The sequence below is a fragment of the Asterias amurensis genome, chromosome 3 (genome assembly GCF_032118995.1).
Source record: "Asterias amurensis chromosome 3, ASM3211899v1".
Taxonomy (NCBI): Eukaryota; Metazoa; Echinodermata; class Asteroidea; order Forcipulatida; family Asteriidae; genus Asterias; species Asterias amurensis.
The window spans coordinates 15721274-15739098 of NC_092650.1; the positions used below are offsets into that span (position 1 = coordinate 15721274).

The 17825-nt window shown below is 37.6% G+C and overlaps 1 protein-coding gene and 1 long non-coding RNA gene across 2 annotated transcripts in view; one reads left to right on the forward strand and one right to left on the reverse strand.

The window, feature by feature from the left end:
* Nucleotides 1-1435: 1435 nt before the first annotated feature.
* LOC139934656 (dynein light chain roadblock-type 2-like) lies at nt 1436-4327 on the reverse strand. Its single transcript, XM_071928984.1, has 4 exons — nt 4214-4327; nt 3311-3386; nt 2228-2395; nt 1436-1663 (listed from the first exon to the last, which is right to left on the reverse strand). Exons 1-4 carry the CDS (start codon nt 4214-4216, stop codon nt 1620-1622), a joined length of 291 nt encoding a protein of 96 aa, XP_071785085.1. The 5' UTR covers nt 4217-4327; the 3' UTR covers nt 1436-1619.
* A 2201-nt stretch (nt 4328-6528) lies between these two features.
* The window catches only part of LOC139934941 (uncharacterized), a 28187-nt gene continuing 16890 nt past the window's right edge, over nt 6529-17825 (forward strand). Inside the window, exons 1-2 of the long non-coding RNA XR_011785738.1 lie at nt 6529-6664; nt 8103-8186. This is a non-coding gene — a long non-coding RNA (uncharacterized lncRNA). The remainder of the gene's footprint in view (nt 6665-8102; nt 8187-17825) is intronic.

Consider the following 17825-nt stretch of genomic DNA (forward strand, 5'->3'; position numbering starts at 1 on the left):
TATTGTTCTCATCTATGCTGGCAAAGTTATTTTAAAACTAAATCAATATATAGTTTTATTGTGTACAATGGTAACAATATGCTTATATGAAAAAATGGAAATATGAACAACTGCTGGTGTCCAACAACAAATGTATTTAAAGGCCATAGAATATTGTTTTGAATGCTTTTCAAACTCTTGCTGATTTTATAAAACCACACAATTATTTGAGTTTTACTTTTAGATTTCAATTCACAAATTTGTATATTTATATATTGAAAATAACCTGTTAATTTTTAGTTGTTTCCTAAGACCAAGAGCAAGACACCCCGGCACAAATTTTAGTTTGCAGCCCCCCCCCCCCAAAAAAAAAAAAAAAAATTTAAGAAATTGACCCAGGTAACAATTAACTTTAAGCTGAAATACATATTTGAAAAGGGACAAAAAATATCTCAAAGAAGAAAACAGTCAAAATAACAATTCACAGAAGGTTAAAGAACTGGATACAGCATTTATTCAAATCTTATATAAATCAAAAACAAAATAAAACGAGAGAAAAACTAACAAAACTTTACCCAATATGTATATTTACCAAGAAAAAATTAAAGCATTCTTAAACATTGTTTTAAGTAAAGGTAGTACAAATAAACAATACTTTAGCCTTACCAACAAATCCCCACTTCAAAACAATATCAGTTAAACTGCAGGACTATGTTTATATTTTCATGAAGAAATAATCATTTGTGTATTGCTGAGGAAAACACTGTGTGCATGCTAAAATTTTGTTTTTCACAATTGCAATTCAGAATTTTACTGAACCAACTATCAAGAAGAAATGACAGCCTACTCGTATATGGCTGTCAGCACGTGCCTCTTGCTCTGATTACCACATAGCAGTATTTATTTTCTAGGATTGTTGCTATGGACCGCTTCGTCAGCAGAAAACATCAGATTACAGGCATTATTAAATTGGGCCCAGATACTAAAACCCCAAAACTACTAAAATATATAAGATTTCAAATAAATAAAATGCGGAACCCCAAAAAGAAAATAATTCTGATGGAGTAAATTGATTAATATTAACCCCAAAACAATCAGACCAAAACCCAAAGTAATAAAAACTCCTCAAAATTACAAAAAGAGAAGGAACAAACTTGAAACCGTTCAATTAGTTGAACATCCAAATGTAAGCATGTAAAATCAGATCCGATATATTATTTTGTGAATGGGACGGGGAAAAAACATTTATGCCAAAACATTGTATCTTGCACAAAAATGATCCAAGCGAAAACACTGTATCTCGGTGAACTTGGGTGTACTTCGGGCTACTGTATAGGATATCAATCATGTTTTGACAATTTCAAACTCGAATGTAACGCAAGTGCTATTCTAGGAGATCAAATGTTTTTGTACCGACACAATGGTTTGTACTAAAATGAAACAATCTAACTTTGGATTTCATTTGGTTTTTTTTAAGAGCAAGCATACATAGAGTGTTACATTTGAGAGTCACGACTATGAGTAGAATGTCTAATTATTGTTGGGAATTTCTTAAGGACGATCATTGTTCATATTTACAAGCAGAATTGAAGTAAGCTGTACAATTATCGACTGTGAACCAGCGTCGATCATTCTGTGAATCAGTCCGTGGAACTTTGGATCGTTATCAGTAGATATTCCTTTTCTGTAATAAAAAAATAATAAAAAACATCAATATAAAACCTCAATCCAAAAAGTTCTAAGAAAATGGTTTTTACAATTTACAAAAAAAATATCTCATTGATATAACGTGCTGACATGGGTAGGCCCCTACATGTTGAATGTCATAGATAGAATGTCATTGAACAACCAGCCGTCTACATACAGGTACCAAAGACTCCAAGCAAGCATTGGGTGCATGAGTTTCTTCTTTTTGTGCAGCTGCCACTGGTACCACAGACTGCCACAAAGTGCCATACCTTCCAGCCTAGCAATGGGTGCATGGATTTCTTCAGTTTGTACAGGTGGTAATTATGTAGAAACTTAGTAGATTGTGTACTGTGGACTTGGTCTCCACAGTCTCCTGTGGTTTTCTTTTGGAAAGAGCCAGTTGGCCAGGAGAGATAATAGCAAGGTCAAATACAAAACTTCTCGTCTTCATTGCGTAACCAGTACATGTATATTTCTGGACATTGTGAACTTCAATACAGGGCATTGATTGGGCTATAAGGCTTCCATGGAACATTATATTTATATGTAAAATGCTTACCGGGCGCAACTATGACTTCATGCTTCCGTGTCCGAATGCGCAGAAAGGTCAGGTCATTCTGAGGGTCAATGTCGCGGACCACGCTACGAGCCTTGGCCGTCAGCTGGTGTATCAGCCCAGCGTATTGCACTGTGGTGGAATTATCCAGCGTGGTCCTCACCGGTATACCTGTAAAAAAAAGAATAGGTCTGGAATGTCATCTCTGAGTCTGAGAGGCCAATGCTGTTTTTGTTTTGCAAAGGGCACTTTTTCCATTTTCCATCTACAGTACAATAAACTTTTGAAAGGGCTCCTAGGCGAAGAAAAGGGCAACCAAGGCAATGGCCTAGGTGTATTGTCTGTGCAAGTCTTGCGCATTTCAAACACATGTGAAGGGAGCAAACCCAGGCACTTTAACGACTCCAAATGTTTAAATATGCTTGAGACTTTCAGTTTTTATTCTAGTCTTGCATCAAATAACTTGTATCTTTGGCAAGAGACCCTAAAAAATCCTCCCACCTCTATGTTTAGCAATTTCTTCATTCAACTGAGTGGTACATTCTGTAGCAACTACCACTTGTCTTCCATGGGTAGACAAGGGCAGCCCTTGAAATAAACCACAGCACCCATTGCAATTGCTGTGGTGCCCTGTGCTTTTGCTGTAGTTCTGTGCAAGATTCCTCTACAAATTTACATTATTCGTTCATTGTTTTTCAGAAGTTTCAGAAGAAAAAAGAACAATAAATTTCTTTTAAAATAAAACCTGGTGCTGCTTTCTTGAAACAATGTTTTCAGCAGAATCATCAAACATTTCTTTAATGCATTGTTTGGGTATATCATAACAAAGGGACATTTTAGCTAATCTTGTTGCCCAGTGATGAGGACTTCAGAGGGTCATTTCACAAAGCAATAATATTCATTGCAAGACAAATTTTCAGTATCACCATATAGTGATTTATATAGTGACAGCACAGTTTACTTAGCAACTATTGATTTGCAGTTACGATCAATCTTAGATTTTTGTGAAATCGGCCCCAGGTGAACTAAAATTAATATATCAACATGAAATTACTGATCTGAGATAACCATTGGTGTTATGTTTACCTTCCATATTTACAACAATGATTCCAATCACTCCCTTGTGGGACGAGATCCTCTTCAGACATTCTTCAACTTCATTCTGTAAACAAAGATTATCCAATAAAAAAAATAATAATAAGAGTAAAAAGCCAAACAAAAGACAACTTCCTTAACTTTTAATTGGTTAAACTAAAGAGTGTAAAATAAACTTTATGTTAAACTTTACATCCATGTGTCTGTCAATCATGTGTTGTCATGGTTGTGCGTAATGGGCAATCCTTTTCTCAAATTAAAATACACACGCCAAGCAATGCGCTTGTGAATAACGAATGATATTGTTTTATGAATTTCATTTGGGTAAATTAAGCCCTAAAACGTTTATTAAAGTTTAATTTTCACTCATTTTTATTTAACTTTAATTTATATTAATTATTATAATAAAATCAAAATTATTTTAGTTAGGGCCTGATTAATCTTAAATTAACAAGAAAAGATCTCTTGACATTTGTTATTTTGGTTGTTTGGGGGCTCATTCATCATACAAATGAATTTTATTTAATTTTAGTTGAATTTTCACAACATTTCTCATCGTTGCTATTTGCCAAGTTTGCAAGGAATGTAATAGTGAATTCCAAACAGAATACCAATAGCATGGAGTAGACTACCCGTTCCGTTAAAACATAACATGGATCATTGCACCGTCATATAAAATTTCGGTAATTCAAAAAATGTCAACAGTGCACAACACATGATCCCCATCCCACATGAGAACGACAAGACGAATGGAAAGCGAAATGGCTGATGATAAAATGTGAAAATAAATGGTACATTATAACCCCGTATTTAACAGTAGTTATCATATTCTTAAGCGTCAGACACTCATACCGAGTGTTAGGAGTGTATTTATTATTATTTGAAACAACTTACCATGTTTAATGGATGATAATTACGGACAATTTAAAGGATAAAATACGTGTGAATTAATCGGCCTCTGACGGATGGTGATTCTTCTTTGTTAGACTGGACCCAGTTTGAAGAACTACCTGACTCGTATTGAAAAATGCACACAATGTAAGTCTAGAGACCAGACCATGGTTGCTACGGTGTTTTTGTTTGCGAAGTTTGTTTGGTGTTTTGTTTTTTTGAGGAGATGAAGTTTGAAGGGACGGGCCTTCTTTTTCAGAACCTTTGCATCTTCCCTAAAACTAGCAATTATGTATTTTTAATTAGTTCATATTAGTTTTTGGCCACAAATTGGTTCACAAAATGCCTGCTTGTAAGATATAGTCGGTTTATTTCATTGAGCCACTCTTCTCGTTTGGGTGGCTGGTCATCTCTCGCCACTAGCAAGTTCGCAACCAACAAAGTCGCCCCCTGCAAAGTCGCCCCCTAATAACCGGCTCGCCCCGGGTCACAAAGTCGCCCACTGACAATGTCGCCCCCGAACAATGTCGACAATGTCGCCCCCGAACAATGTCGCCCCGAGCAAGGTCGCCCCCTGACAATATCGCCCACATCCCAGCCAATGTCGCCCCCTAGCAAAGTCGCCCACAGAAAATAATTACGGCTACATACTTATGGTAAACAAATAAATTAAAACATTTTCAGAAAAATTCCGTATGTATACCTGTACAGACAACCAGACAACAACTTTGTTAACACGGCATCGAAATGTCTAGTTTGGAACGTTTGAAACCCTAATAATTAGCTTTCCACCTATTAAAAACAGGTAGTCTTACAGTTGTCAGCCGTCACTGTTTGTTGTGGATTAATTATTTATTCCTCCCTGAATCAGTGAATATTTCTCACCATGGAGGAAGAAAATCCTCCATGATCTTATTGACTCAAATGTTACATCTGTTATGCTAATAAATACCTCATACAGTTTCGCTATTCATATTGGTGGAGAGCGCGTCACGTGGGTGTGTATAAACCTTTGTTTATGACCGGTAAAAAGTGTTCATGGGAGTGACACGCGATCTTGCACCTGTTCTTTTAAGACAGTTTCGAGCGAGAGCAACGGCTGAAACAGTTGTGCCACATCACGCGATACGCGCGACGCGCACAGCATTCCCTTATAAGGAGTTGTTAACCAGAGGGCGGCGGAGGGCTTTACCATTTCATAGCTGGAGGGGTGTTGTGTTGAAAGAAATCATTTAACAATTTTAATGTTTGCATTTATTTTACTTTTTGACCAAAAGGTGATGATGTTTTTGACCGAAAAGGTATTTATGAATGGGAATCAAAGTGTGATGAATCGGTTTTCAACTAGTGGTTTAAACCCGCCGAGGCCTGGTTCTTTCAATTTACCGTGACTTCGTATCGGTAAAATTTTCAAGAACCAGCTATAGCCTCGTTGGGATTAAACCACTTTGAAAACCTCTTCACACACATTGATGATTCCCTTATTTAGCCTATTATATTTGTAAAAGAAAGGTCCAACGTTTATTAAAGGAACACGTTGCCTTGGATCGGTCGAGTTGGTCTTTGAAAAGCGTTTGTAACCGTTTTTTATAAAATGCATATGGGTAGAAAGATGTTGTAAAAGTAGAATACAATGATCCACACAAACATGCCTCGAAATTGCGTGGTTTTCCTTTTACCTCGTCGACTAACACGTCGGCCATTTATGGGGGTCAAAATTTTGACTCCCATAAATGGCCGACCATGTTAGTTCGCACAGTAGAAGGAAAACCAGGCAATTTCGAGGCAAACTTGTGTGGATCATTGTATTCTACTTTTAAAACATCTTTCCAACCATATGCATTTTATAAAAAACGGTTACAAACGCTTTTGTTTTGACCAACTCGTCCGATCCAAGGCAACGTGTTCCTTTAATATTTGTTTAGGTTATTCGCCGCCCGCCGCTCAGCTGCTTTGTGGGCCTCTTTATACGGGGCGTAGTTTTTTTGTTTTGTTTTAAGAAATTAACGGTTTTCTTCTCCAGGATTTACCACGCTTTGGTACTAGAATAAGATTAATATAAGTTATAACAACTCAAATTAACACACTGAGCATGGACTGGTCCTTGCTCTATGAATTCACGACATAGCTGAAGAAGATTTATTAATTTTTACCGAACATACGAGGTGATTATCGGAAATTGTGGTTTATTTTGGGAAACCACAGACTGCAATGAAAAAGTTGAAATCTTTTTCAGAACTTGAAAAATAATATCCAAGGAACGTGAACAAACCTGAAACCACTGGTTAAAAGACTACTAAACATTTTTACGTCAACAGGTGACACCCCGCCCCACACACCACACGGCACTGCTAGCTAGGATTTAGCAGTGCGCATGCGCGAGTTGAGCAGCGCCATTCTTACAACTAAGAGGATGTGACTCGGTGACGTAGTTCTTAATTTCACCAAGAAAAGGTAAATCTTTTTTTTTCTTTTAAATTCTTCCTGTCGAAATGCATTTCCGTAAAACCGCTGGTAATTCGTGCATGGTAGTCTTTGGTTATATAGCACTTAAAATACATGTACAAAATCCGCTCAATTTCCTTATGACTCCGAGCCCCAAAACACACTGTCATGAATGCGTGTTCGTTCTGTTTACTGTGTGCCACTCACTGCGGCGGTGCCACAGTAGTTTACTTTACAGGACCTGCCTTACCGCATGGTATTCAGTAAAAGAGCCAAGTCAAAGAGTAAGTGGGAGCTAAGTAATACGATGCTCAAAATTAAAATCCCATATTCCTAATCTATTTAAATCATAAACAATGATTAATATTATTGATTCTCATGTTCCTGCTTTGTCTTCAAGACCAGACTGAACGGTGACACCTTCAGTTAAAAATCCATCCCCCCACACAAAATTCTTAAATGCTTTGACTTGCACAGTATGCGTATCTTTTAAATGCTTTGACTTGCACAGTATGCATATCTTTTGCCTTGAGTTTATGTCTGCACCTGCTAGTTTGCACCTCAACCAATGTGCGTGTATACTCCAGAGGAGGTTTCTGCATGATGATGATCTGAATAAATAATTAGTACCGCTTCTTCCTTGGCCCTATGTCTATCTACTCCATGCCAGGAGGTGAAATCGTTGTTTTAATAGAAACATCGTTTTTATGCGGATATCCTTTCCCCCATTTGTGTCACTTACCGTAGCGGGCACATTGGCCTGAAGAGCACATTCAGTCGAATGTGCCGTTAGTCTTGGTGTATCTCTAGTCTTGGTGTATCTCAAAAACATCGTCTGCTCAATGGTTGTATATATCTGCCATCTCATATCTGCGTTTATTGAGTCTCGTCTATAAATCTCTCATTAGGTTTTCCATACACGAATTGGGTTTTTCCATTTTTTTTTTTACGTGCATGTCGTTCACGCTCAGAATGGTTAAGTCCAACTCTGTCACGGCTCAGCACGTCATCAATTATTCGGGTTGGGATTATTCCATTCATAGAGGGCGTTCTGAGTGGTGATCGGTGATCTCTGTGGCGCGGAGCCAATAGAGGGGGTTTCGTGATAGTTGAGTATTGCACCACTACAATGCACATTATCGATTCGATCAGCATGCCTAGTCTGTTTAAAAAAAATTACTAGTCTTACAGTTGGACATCGTGCGTACCATACAGTTGTCAAAGTGTCTGACGGGTCAAGTTGATATGACCCGTGGAATCGTCAAGTACGAATTGTTTGAACTCCACTTCTTACTCGTGACCATGTGCACCGTTAAACTTCATAATAACATCTGTTATTGTGGTTGATATATAGGGCCTACTGGCTCTCAGATCTCTTTTTCATTACAGAAAATGATATGAATCACATCTAGCCTTTTTAATGGAAGTTTTTATACTTTATTTGCAGATGTGGTTGAAGATGCATTCAAGATGTTTCAAGACTCAAGGTCGGATCTGCACATCAAGCTTGCAAGAAGAAGATTGGAATCAGGTCAGTGCAGATCGCATCCAGAAATGGATCCAATTGTATCAATAAAACATTAATTCTGTAAATCTATACTCTTTAGTAAACAATCACAGTGCTAACTGTTGCTTAAGTAAATTCCATTAATGATTGATGTAAAATTACAAATTCCTATGTTATGACAATCAGGGTTAAAATTTTGTAAATGGTTCGGCAGAACTCATGCAGCATCAACTTGTAAGTCCACTCAAGATGAATGGCCTATTTTTATTGTTTATGTATATCCACATTATGTTTTTCGAATGGACCATGCAATACTACATATAAAATAGTATCAAAAAATCATTGAGGTCTTTAGAAGTCCACACTTATTATTGATATATCCAAATCATTTAATTTACTACATACAATGGCTTTTGTGGAAATTGATTTAGTCAGAGAATAGACTCTGAATTGTAGAATCATTTAACTACAAAAGTACTTGCCTTCAGCTCGTACATTCCATAAACAATTAGCCATTGATACACTTTCATATGTGCTGCTCAGAACTATAAGGTCGCTAGATTTTTTGTATTTTTAATGATCTCCAGATCATTAGGTGAAAAACGCATACAAATTTGAAAAAAGTAGATAAAAATCAACAAATTAAAATTTTACTTTGAAATGATAGTTTCTATTTGCCAAACAATTTGAAGAACACTATTGATCAATAAACCCCATTTACTAGAAGCTCAACAATACTGGCTTAAATTGATGATGTGGTTCTGTTTGAGGCCAAGTTGTGGGTGGAGAATCTTGGTGAGATGTTGGCCTTGTTGTAGGTTGTTGAAACCCTGGGCGCTACAATGGGGCAGAGGGGAACATTGGGATTGTGAATCTTGGGTTGACCGAAGAAACAAGGGCAGGTTGATGCAGAGGTCTTTTGATGGTAGTACCTGGGTGAGCTGATGGCCTTAGACTGATGGAGAGATCGGAGCTTGTTGCTGATCTTGCGTTTAATGGCCAAGATGTGTTTTTTTTGGTAGGCGTCTGTAAGTGTCAGTCGACAGAATTTAGTCACCTTGTGGTCATACTTAGTGGTAGATATGTCCACAGTGGTGTGTCGGCTGGCATGAAGTGGATGGATTGGTCTTTAGGTAGGGCTTAGATGGCAGCATTCTACTGCTTGCTTTTGAATGGTCTTGGTAGGTTGGTGTTCTTGAGGATTAGCAGGATCTGGATATGGACCTGAGTTAGGTTTAGGGTAGAGTTATGGTTGAGTTAACGTTAGGGTTTGTGGTCGAGTCCACATCTGACCTCAAGGAGACTGCGATTCTGTCGACCAACACTTACATACATTTACCAAGAAACTCCATTCTGACCATCAAACACAAGATCAGCAACAAGCTCCAGTCTCTCCATCAGTCTTGTCTCAAGCCATCAGCACACCCAGGCCATCTCAAGACTTCTGCATCCCTTGCCCTTGTTTCTTCGGTCAACCCAAGATTCACAATCCCGATATTCCCCTCCATCCCATCGTGGCGCCCAGGGTTTCAACAATCTACAACAAGGCCAGACATCTCACAAAGATTCTCCACCCACTACTTGGCCTCAAACAGTACCACATCACCAATTTAAGCTAGTTCGTCAACATCATAAATGACATTCACCTTGGTCAAACCAACATTCTTGAGAGTTTTGACAAAGTCTCTCTTTTCACCAACATATCTAAGAAAGAAACATGTCTCATCGTCAAATAATGCCTACAAGTTAATCCCTCCATGACAGACCCCACAAGCCTCACTGTTCAACAAGTCATCTATTTTCTCATTACCTGCATATTTTCATCAAGCTTCTGATTGAGGGACTAGTTCTATGATTTACATGTTTCTAGTAGGCTTCATTATGGTCTTCCTTGCACACACTTAAATACCTCAATGATTTCTGATACTATTTTATGTGTAGTAATTGCATTGTTTATTCTAAAAACATGATATGAGTTATTTGTAACATATACAAATAGGGAATTCACCTTGAATGGACTTTTCACAGGACTCGGGAAAGTACTGAGTAAACAGTGTTAACACACATTGGTGTAAGGGTTAAACCAAAATTATCAATCTTTATCCTGGATGCAAATTTAACATCTTTTAAAATAGGAATGGTAGTTTTACATGGATCATTACTAAATTTTACCAAAGCAACAGCTGTCACTGCAGTGCTCAGAACTATAATACAGTCTTAACAGTAATGCAATTTGTATGGGTCTCATAAAAATGCGTTGCATATTGTTTAGCTCCTGGTAATTGTATATGAAATAAATTAAATAAATTTTATTTCTCAATAATAAGTGTAGATTCCGAAGATTACCCAATACCCATGTATGCACATTTTCAGTAATTTTACGAACGGCCACAAATCCCTGGCAGCCAAAAATGTATTTTTGGAGAAACCATTTTAAAGTTTAAAAGTTAATTTTGAAATTACTGGCTGGTACATGGAGACTATTCACGGTTTAATTTTTTGAAATTTTACACTGACAGCTACTTGGTCCTGTTACCGTAAACGTTAAAATTCAACAGTAACTTTTATCATCTTGTTGTTGATTTGTTGAGGAACATTACATAATTGGTATGAACAAAACTTGTCGAAGATCACAGATTTACATCAAACTTACTAGGTCTGTTGATGATTGACACTGACTGTAGAAAACATCCCTTTAAATGTGTCTGAAATGTCATATTTTATGAGAAGTTTATAAAACTAATTTCCCGTTTTGAGTTCGTTGCACAGTGAGCGAAAATGTGTTATAAATTTTCACTATTTTCTCATGACCCAGGTGGCTGTTCGGTTTTTAGCCTATACAGGTTTGTTTATGTACATTGTAAATGGTGGATTTTGTAAAGTGCTTACACTGCCAGGAGTACCAGCAACTGTTTTGTTAGCAAAAACCAATAATGTAATGTTGCTCAATGCTTTAAACATATCTTTTACATATTGTATTTTGTGTAATAGTGTGATGAATTGGTTATGAGGCTAATTATTAAGTTGTTTGCTTGTGAGACAGCCATGTATGGGACCATGGTTCCTTTGTAATTTTCCTGAAATATAAAGAGAATTTTATCAAAGGGTGTATAGAGGCACTGGACAATATTGGTAATTACTCAAAATAATTTTTAGCATAGAAAGACCTACTTGGTAACCAGCAATAGAGAGCTGTTGATAGTATGAAACTTTATGAGAAACGGCTTCCCCTGAAGTAACATATAACGTTTGTTTAGAAAGAGGTGATTTCTCATTCAAACAAGAAAATACTTCAGCTTATATGCATCTGAAAGCACACACGTTTATGCAACAAGGGTGTTTCGATGACCAATTGAGTCCAAATTTTCACAGGTTTGTTTTTTGATGTATGCGTTAGGATACACCAAGTGAGAATACTGGTCTTTGTCGGTTACCAAACATGTCAAGTACCTTTAAATGCTTTATACAGTGTGTATGATTCTTTGAGTTTATTTTATAAACTATATTTTTATAATTTTGAGTAGGAGTCTACATGTACTTTATAAAACAGTATTCACATCTCTGGCAAAAATGATAGCATTCTTTATAGTTCAATGTCTGATCATCTTGCAATAATTGCAGTACTATGAAGGGAATATTTAACATTTATTCATTTAGCACATTCTGTTTCAACTTTGATCTTGCATTGCGTCTCTATTGCTGTTCGCTATTTTAATTTCAATTTAAGTTTCACATTGTTTAAATTTTATTTTATCTATCATAATAGTGTGATTGCAGAAAACAAATCACATACGTTTTATGAAGTGTGCCTACTCCTGTTTGAGTCTGGGGGACTTGTGTGACTAGGGTCGACACTATTGATTGCTTAGACGAGTCAGGACAATCGCTATTCAACTACTAGGTTAATCATGCTGCCTCCAACATCACTGACATCAGTGACACAATCTATCAATCCTTTCAGCAGGAATTTTAGTATATTGCGCCTGCAGCAAGACAAATGCTACATTGCATCTCGGGAATTAAAAATTACTCGCAACTACATGTAGTACAAATTCGCAACTGTTTGTGGTGCGACTAGTGAAGTAGTAAATGTCACTAGTTGCCCAGGCTTACCACTGTTGTTAATACCTATGTTAATATGTTGTCTTTTTTACAGTTTAATTTCTACATTATATTACCATTTAAAATCTTTTATTAAAGGCACTGGACACTACTGGTAATTACTCAAAGTAATTGTTGGCATAAAAACCTACTTGGTAAACTTACTTGAAAATGAAGTAAATTGTGCCCGAGTCTTGTTTACCACTTTTGTGCTCTCCCTCTCTTTCAGAGATAGGTAGTCTTTTGTGCAGGAGAAATCATCATCTTAATTGTCAGCACAAACACAATATTTGTACCCAATGGAGATACTGGTGGTGGTAGACAGAGAAATACTTTAGGCCTGCAGCCTTTTTCAGTTGAAGCCCAATTGATCAAATGAGCTAATATTTTCACAGAATTGTTACTTTGTGCATGTTGGGATACACCAAGTGAGCTACTGGTCTTTGACAAATACCAAACGTATTCAGTGCCTTTAAGTAAAAACGGGGGGAAAATAGAGAAACCTAAAACAACATGTCATTTCTCTCAGTGGCCCTTAAACCACCAATCACATGAAATGCCTTCTACAAATTGTATTTCTTATGAGTTGGAACCGATATCACACAACACAAAAATGTCTGTTTGAAAATTTGTTTTCCATTGGTACTTGAGCGGTCACTCAAATCATAGTAATTTAATTTGTTGTCATGATTGGTAATAAATTTTAAAAAAATTATGCAAGTCGCCAGACACCTGAGGCCTGATGCCACTTCAAGGTGTGAGCTACAATTTTCTTTTTCAGAGGCCGTTGCCACCTACTCCTAGGGCTGAAACAGGGTTAACCCCTTTTAACCTCTATACGGATGTAGGCTTAGGTATTATCAGTCTGAAACCTGCCTGGTAGGGCAGAAAGCACTACGTCCCCAATTTTACGTAGCAATAAAGACATTTGTAAAGTGCATAATAATGCAAAAAGCCTCTCTAAGTGCATAGCTGGAACAATAAAGTGTATGTCTGATTCTTCTACTTGTATATAAGATATCAATCTGCTTCCAAAGAAGAAGTATAAATAATAAAAAGTGTACATTATTCCCATTTTTGCTTGTGATTTATGTATCTAGTAACTTTAAATGAATGTGTCATACAATGTAGTTACAATTCAGCTGTAATGTTGTGAAAACGTAACCTCTAATCTATTGATCTATATATCTATCTTTCTTTCTTTCTTTGAACCTGTTGATCAATGGAGCCGAACAGCCAGCCACAGCGCTTTTCTCGAAATAGATAATAGTTTAAAACTGACATTGGCTCTAACGACCGCGCTTAACTGGAAGTAAAGGTCAAATGGGGTCACACTCTGTGTAGCTTTTGTTTAAAAGTATGCAAAGCCCATGCAATGATTTATAGATTGTACAAATCCGTTGTGTGGTTTATGTGTTATGTTTTTTAAAATTATATTTAACTTTTATTTAATACATTGCAGTACATAATGTAGGATTTAAGTTGACCAAGACATGGGGACAAAAAATCACCCAAAATATTCAACATGGTGTTGGAAGAGGTTTTCAAGAACACTTTACTGGATGAGAAGGAAGGGGTACATTATCGATGGAGAAATGTTATTAGATCTATGCTTTGCTGATGATGTGGCTCTATCACCCCTTCTGCTAATGAGTTAGAAGTGCAAATAAATGAAGTAAACAGCAAAAATAAAGACAATTATTTGAAGATGCACAAGGAAAACTTCATGACCAACTTCAATACAGAGGGTCAATGAATATAAATACTGTACCAAACAGTAAAACTGAACGACATCACAAAAGATGAAGCATCAACCAGGATTAAGACAGGATGGAGCTCCTGTGGACGACACAGATGACCATTTTGTGATAGGAACATACCTATGTATGGTGTTGAGGAGAAAAATAATAGGATCAGTGTGGGCTATCGACAATAACTTATGGAGCAGAAACAGAGACAGACAACAACAAAACTTATAGAACATAAACTCTGCACACCAACAAAAGCAATGGAGAGACGAGTGCTACATTTCTTAATACAAAGACAGGATTAAATGCACGGAAACAAGAGAGAACAGAGGAAAATATGAAAAAGCCTATATGGAGATAGGATGGACACTTTACCCTTAGAACTGACAATATATGGACAACAAGAATCATGGATTGGCAACCAGGGAAAGAGGTACAAGTAGACAGAGAAGAAGATCACCACGGAGAGATGACATCATGCAGGAGCAACATGAACCAGAACTGCAAGTAATAAAAATGAATGGCATTTACATGAGGAGGGACATACCCTACACTGGATGCATACACAGCCTAAGTGATGATCTTTAAAAGTACATAAATGTGACATCACTTACGATGTAACTGAATAATTGTCATCTCTGAATATCTAACTAAATGTGAAATTTCTGTGGGAGCTGCTGCTCGCTGGATGTTTCCGGTATGGAATCGATAAAGTGGAACTGAAACTGAACGACTGTTTTCGGGTACCCATAACTAACTGCTACGGGCTTACAGTGGACCAAATTGTTCTGGATTGTGGACTCCAAGAGTGGATAATGGAGTGAAGACCTGTGTGGATAATGCTAATTGCGTGCGTGCTTCCAGTGTACAGTATGGGCGCGGATCTGCATTTCTGGTGACTTAAACATCATGGAAGATGATGGTATTGTTCTCCTTTAGTTCCATGGTCAATTTGATGAGTGCATGCTGGTTGTTCAGGTGTTGGAGGAACTGATGATCAAGTGTTGTCTTGACAAAACTGACACGAATGTTGAACTTGTGTTGGTGATATGGTGCTGTGAGGCAAATTGGGTGGAGGATCTTGGTGAGATGTCTGGCCATGTTGTAGGTTGGTGAACCCCTGGACACCACTGTCGTGGAGGGGAGCATCAAGATTGTGTATCTTGGGTTGTCTGAGGAAACGAGGGCAGGGGATTCAGAGAGCTCTAGAATGCAAATTAAAATTACGCTAAACTGGTGCGCTAATGGCTTGAAACAAATGGAGCTGCTATGTGATCTTGCATTCAATATCAGGAATGGGGTTTCTTGTAGGTGTCTATCTCCTAACACAACTCCAACACTCATCCTTACCCTAACCCTAGTTCTACCCGGGAGTTCTATCACCCTAACCCTTAATGTAACCCTAACCCCTCACTCATGACCACACTTACCGACACACACGACTAGGCCTACAACCGACCCTTACAGACACCAACCTTCACTTAGACACCAACTGACACTTACAGATACCTACCAAAGAAACCCCATTCAAGATATTAAATGAAAGATCACATACCAGTTCCGGTCTCAAGCCTAAGTGTTTGATGCAGCGCTATGTGGCAGCTTTTGCTATTGCTCTACTGCAAATGTCTCTGTCTTCTCTGTTTTCGTACTGCATTGGTTGTCTGCATATGTGCATGTCGTTTTCAAGGTGTTTGAAGTTTGATACGCCTGGAGAGTTGTGCCATCCCTCATATGGACAGGCGGGTCATTGATGTTGCTTTGTAATCGATCACCGTTTCTTCAACAAAAGATACAGATGCTGATTGCTGATGCCAAGATCAGGAGAGCATACTATAATCTGACAAATTCTGCAGTGCCAATCTCAAGGACATACTGTATACTACTCCTGCAAATTCTCCAGTGCCAATCCAAAGGACACTGTGCTGACGCAAATTCTCCAGTGCCAACCCCAAGGACACTGTGCTTACGCAAATTATCCAGTGCCAATCCCAAGGACACTGTGCTTACACAAATTCTGCAGTGCCAATCCCAAGGACACTGTGCTTACACAAATTCTCCAGTGCCAACCCCAAGGACACTGTGCTTGCGCAAATTCTCCAGTGCCAATCACAAAGGACATTGTGCATACGTCTCTGACAAATTCTCCAGTGCCAATCCCATGGACATTGTGCCTACGCAAACTCTCCAGTGCCAATCCCAAGGACACTGTGTGCACACTGCTCTGACAAATTCTCTGGTGCCAATCCCAAGGACTTTGTGCACACTACTTTGACGATGTCTGCAGTGCTAATCCTAAGGAAATTGTGCTTACGCAAATTCTCTAGTGCCAATCCCAAGGAAATTGTAAACCACAAATATGGTCCATTGACTACTGTTGAATAACTCGCTGAAGATATTCTACTTTGAAAGCTGGAGATATTCTACTTTGAAAACTCATCCCCGGCAGACAAAGATGCCCAAAAAAGACCTTTTTTGACCAATTGATGGAGGATACTGGATGCAGGTTCGGAAATCAACAGAGAAAGATGGAAGAAACATGTCAAAGAAAGCTGAGAACGCCGTACCTGATGAACATGATGAATATCTGTACCAACTGTAAAGCTAATGTCATGAAATAATAGTTACATGTAATAACTAGCTTAAACTAATTAGTTAATTTCCTTAATATTGACATAAAAAATGTCTGAATGAGAACCTTATCAATTACTTATAATAAGTTTACAAGGTATTTGCATATCAAAACACTTGATGCATAGAAATACATGTATGTTATAAATCTTGTCTGAAGTATGATCCCATGTGACCTTTACTTCTGGCCAAATTTCAGAATTCAAAAGTTCATGTCTCATGAACCAAACTAAATTCATCTTGTGGGGGACGTTAAATCAATGCAAGCACATTGAGATAGGTATTGTGAAATGCGCGCTATAAAAGTTTTATTATTAATTTTATTTATTTAATATTACAAAAATCTGGAGAGCCATAAAAGTCCCAAATGGAAGCACCATATGTTGTATTGAATAGGTTCACTGTGCTCCTTTTCTATTTCCTCTTCTACTTCCCCTTCTCTCTTTTCAAGGAACACCTTGCCAGTTTAGTTTTAGCTTTTGTTTAGTGTATATATTAGGAGGCGCCTGGACCCCGGAATGGTCGACACTTCATTGATGTCAGTTGGAGTATATACACACAGATCTCCTGCTGGCGGGAAAGGCGTATCCCCACACTGCGGTATGGGTACTGGCCTGGTGTTCTACATTACTCTTTCTGTTGTCTTCCTCAACCCTCTTTACATATATAGGTTATATTTTGTCCAGACTATTCCAACAAAGAATGCCACAGTGGACAGTACCATTTGTGGACTTGTATAAAGATTTTAGTAGTACTGCTGGTTTAGTGGGAATGATATTTGAGGTTAGTGTAAAACAAGGTTGAAACAGATATGTAAAACATTATCCTTACACATTTTTGTAAATTAAGATAAATGTCAGTAGATTTGAACATTTTTAAGTTTCCAATGAGGCCCAGAGTTTTTAAAGCCATTGGACATTTGAAGAAGAGAAACAAAAAAAGTTCACAGATTTACAAATAACTTACAGGGTTTACAGGAGGTAATGGTGAAATACTTCTCTTGAAATATTACTCCATGAAATGCTTTACTTTTTGAGAAAACATTAAAACAATATCAATTATCTATATCAAGATTTACGGATTTATTTTAAACACATGTCATGAAACGGCGAAACAAGGGTGGGTTTTCCCGTTATTTTCTCCCGACTCCGTTGACTGATTGAGCCTTAATTTTTACAGGTTT

Coding starts and splice junctions, on each gene's coding strand:
- LOC139934656 (XM_071928984.1), bottom strand. Junction 2,396..3,310: donor CATTGTTGTAAATATGGAAG/GTAAACATAACA, acceptor TTTTTTTTACAG/GTATACCGGTGAGGACCACG. Junction 1,664..2,227: donor TGAAGTCATAGTTGCGCCCG/GTAAGCATTTTA, acceptor TTTTTATTACAG/AAAAGGAATATCTACTGATA.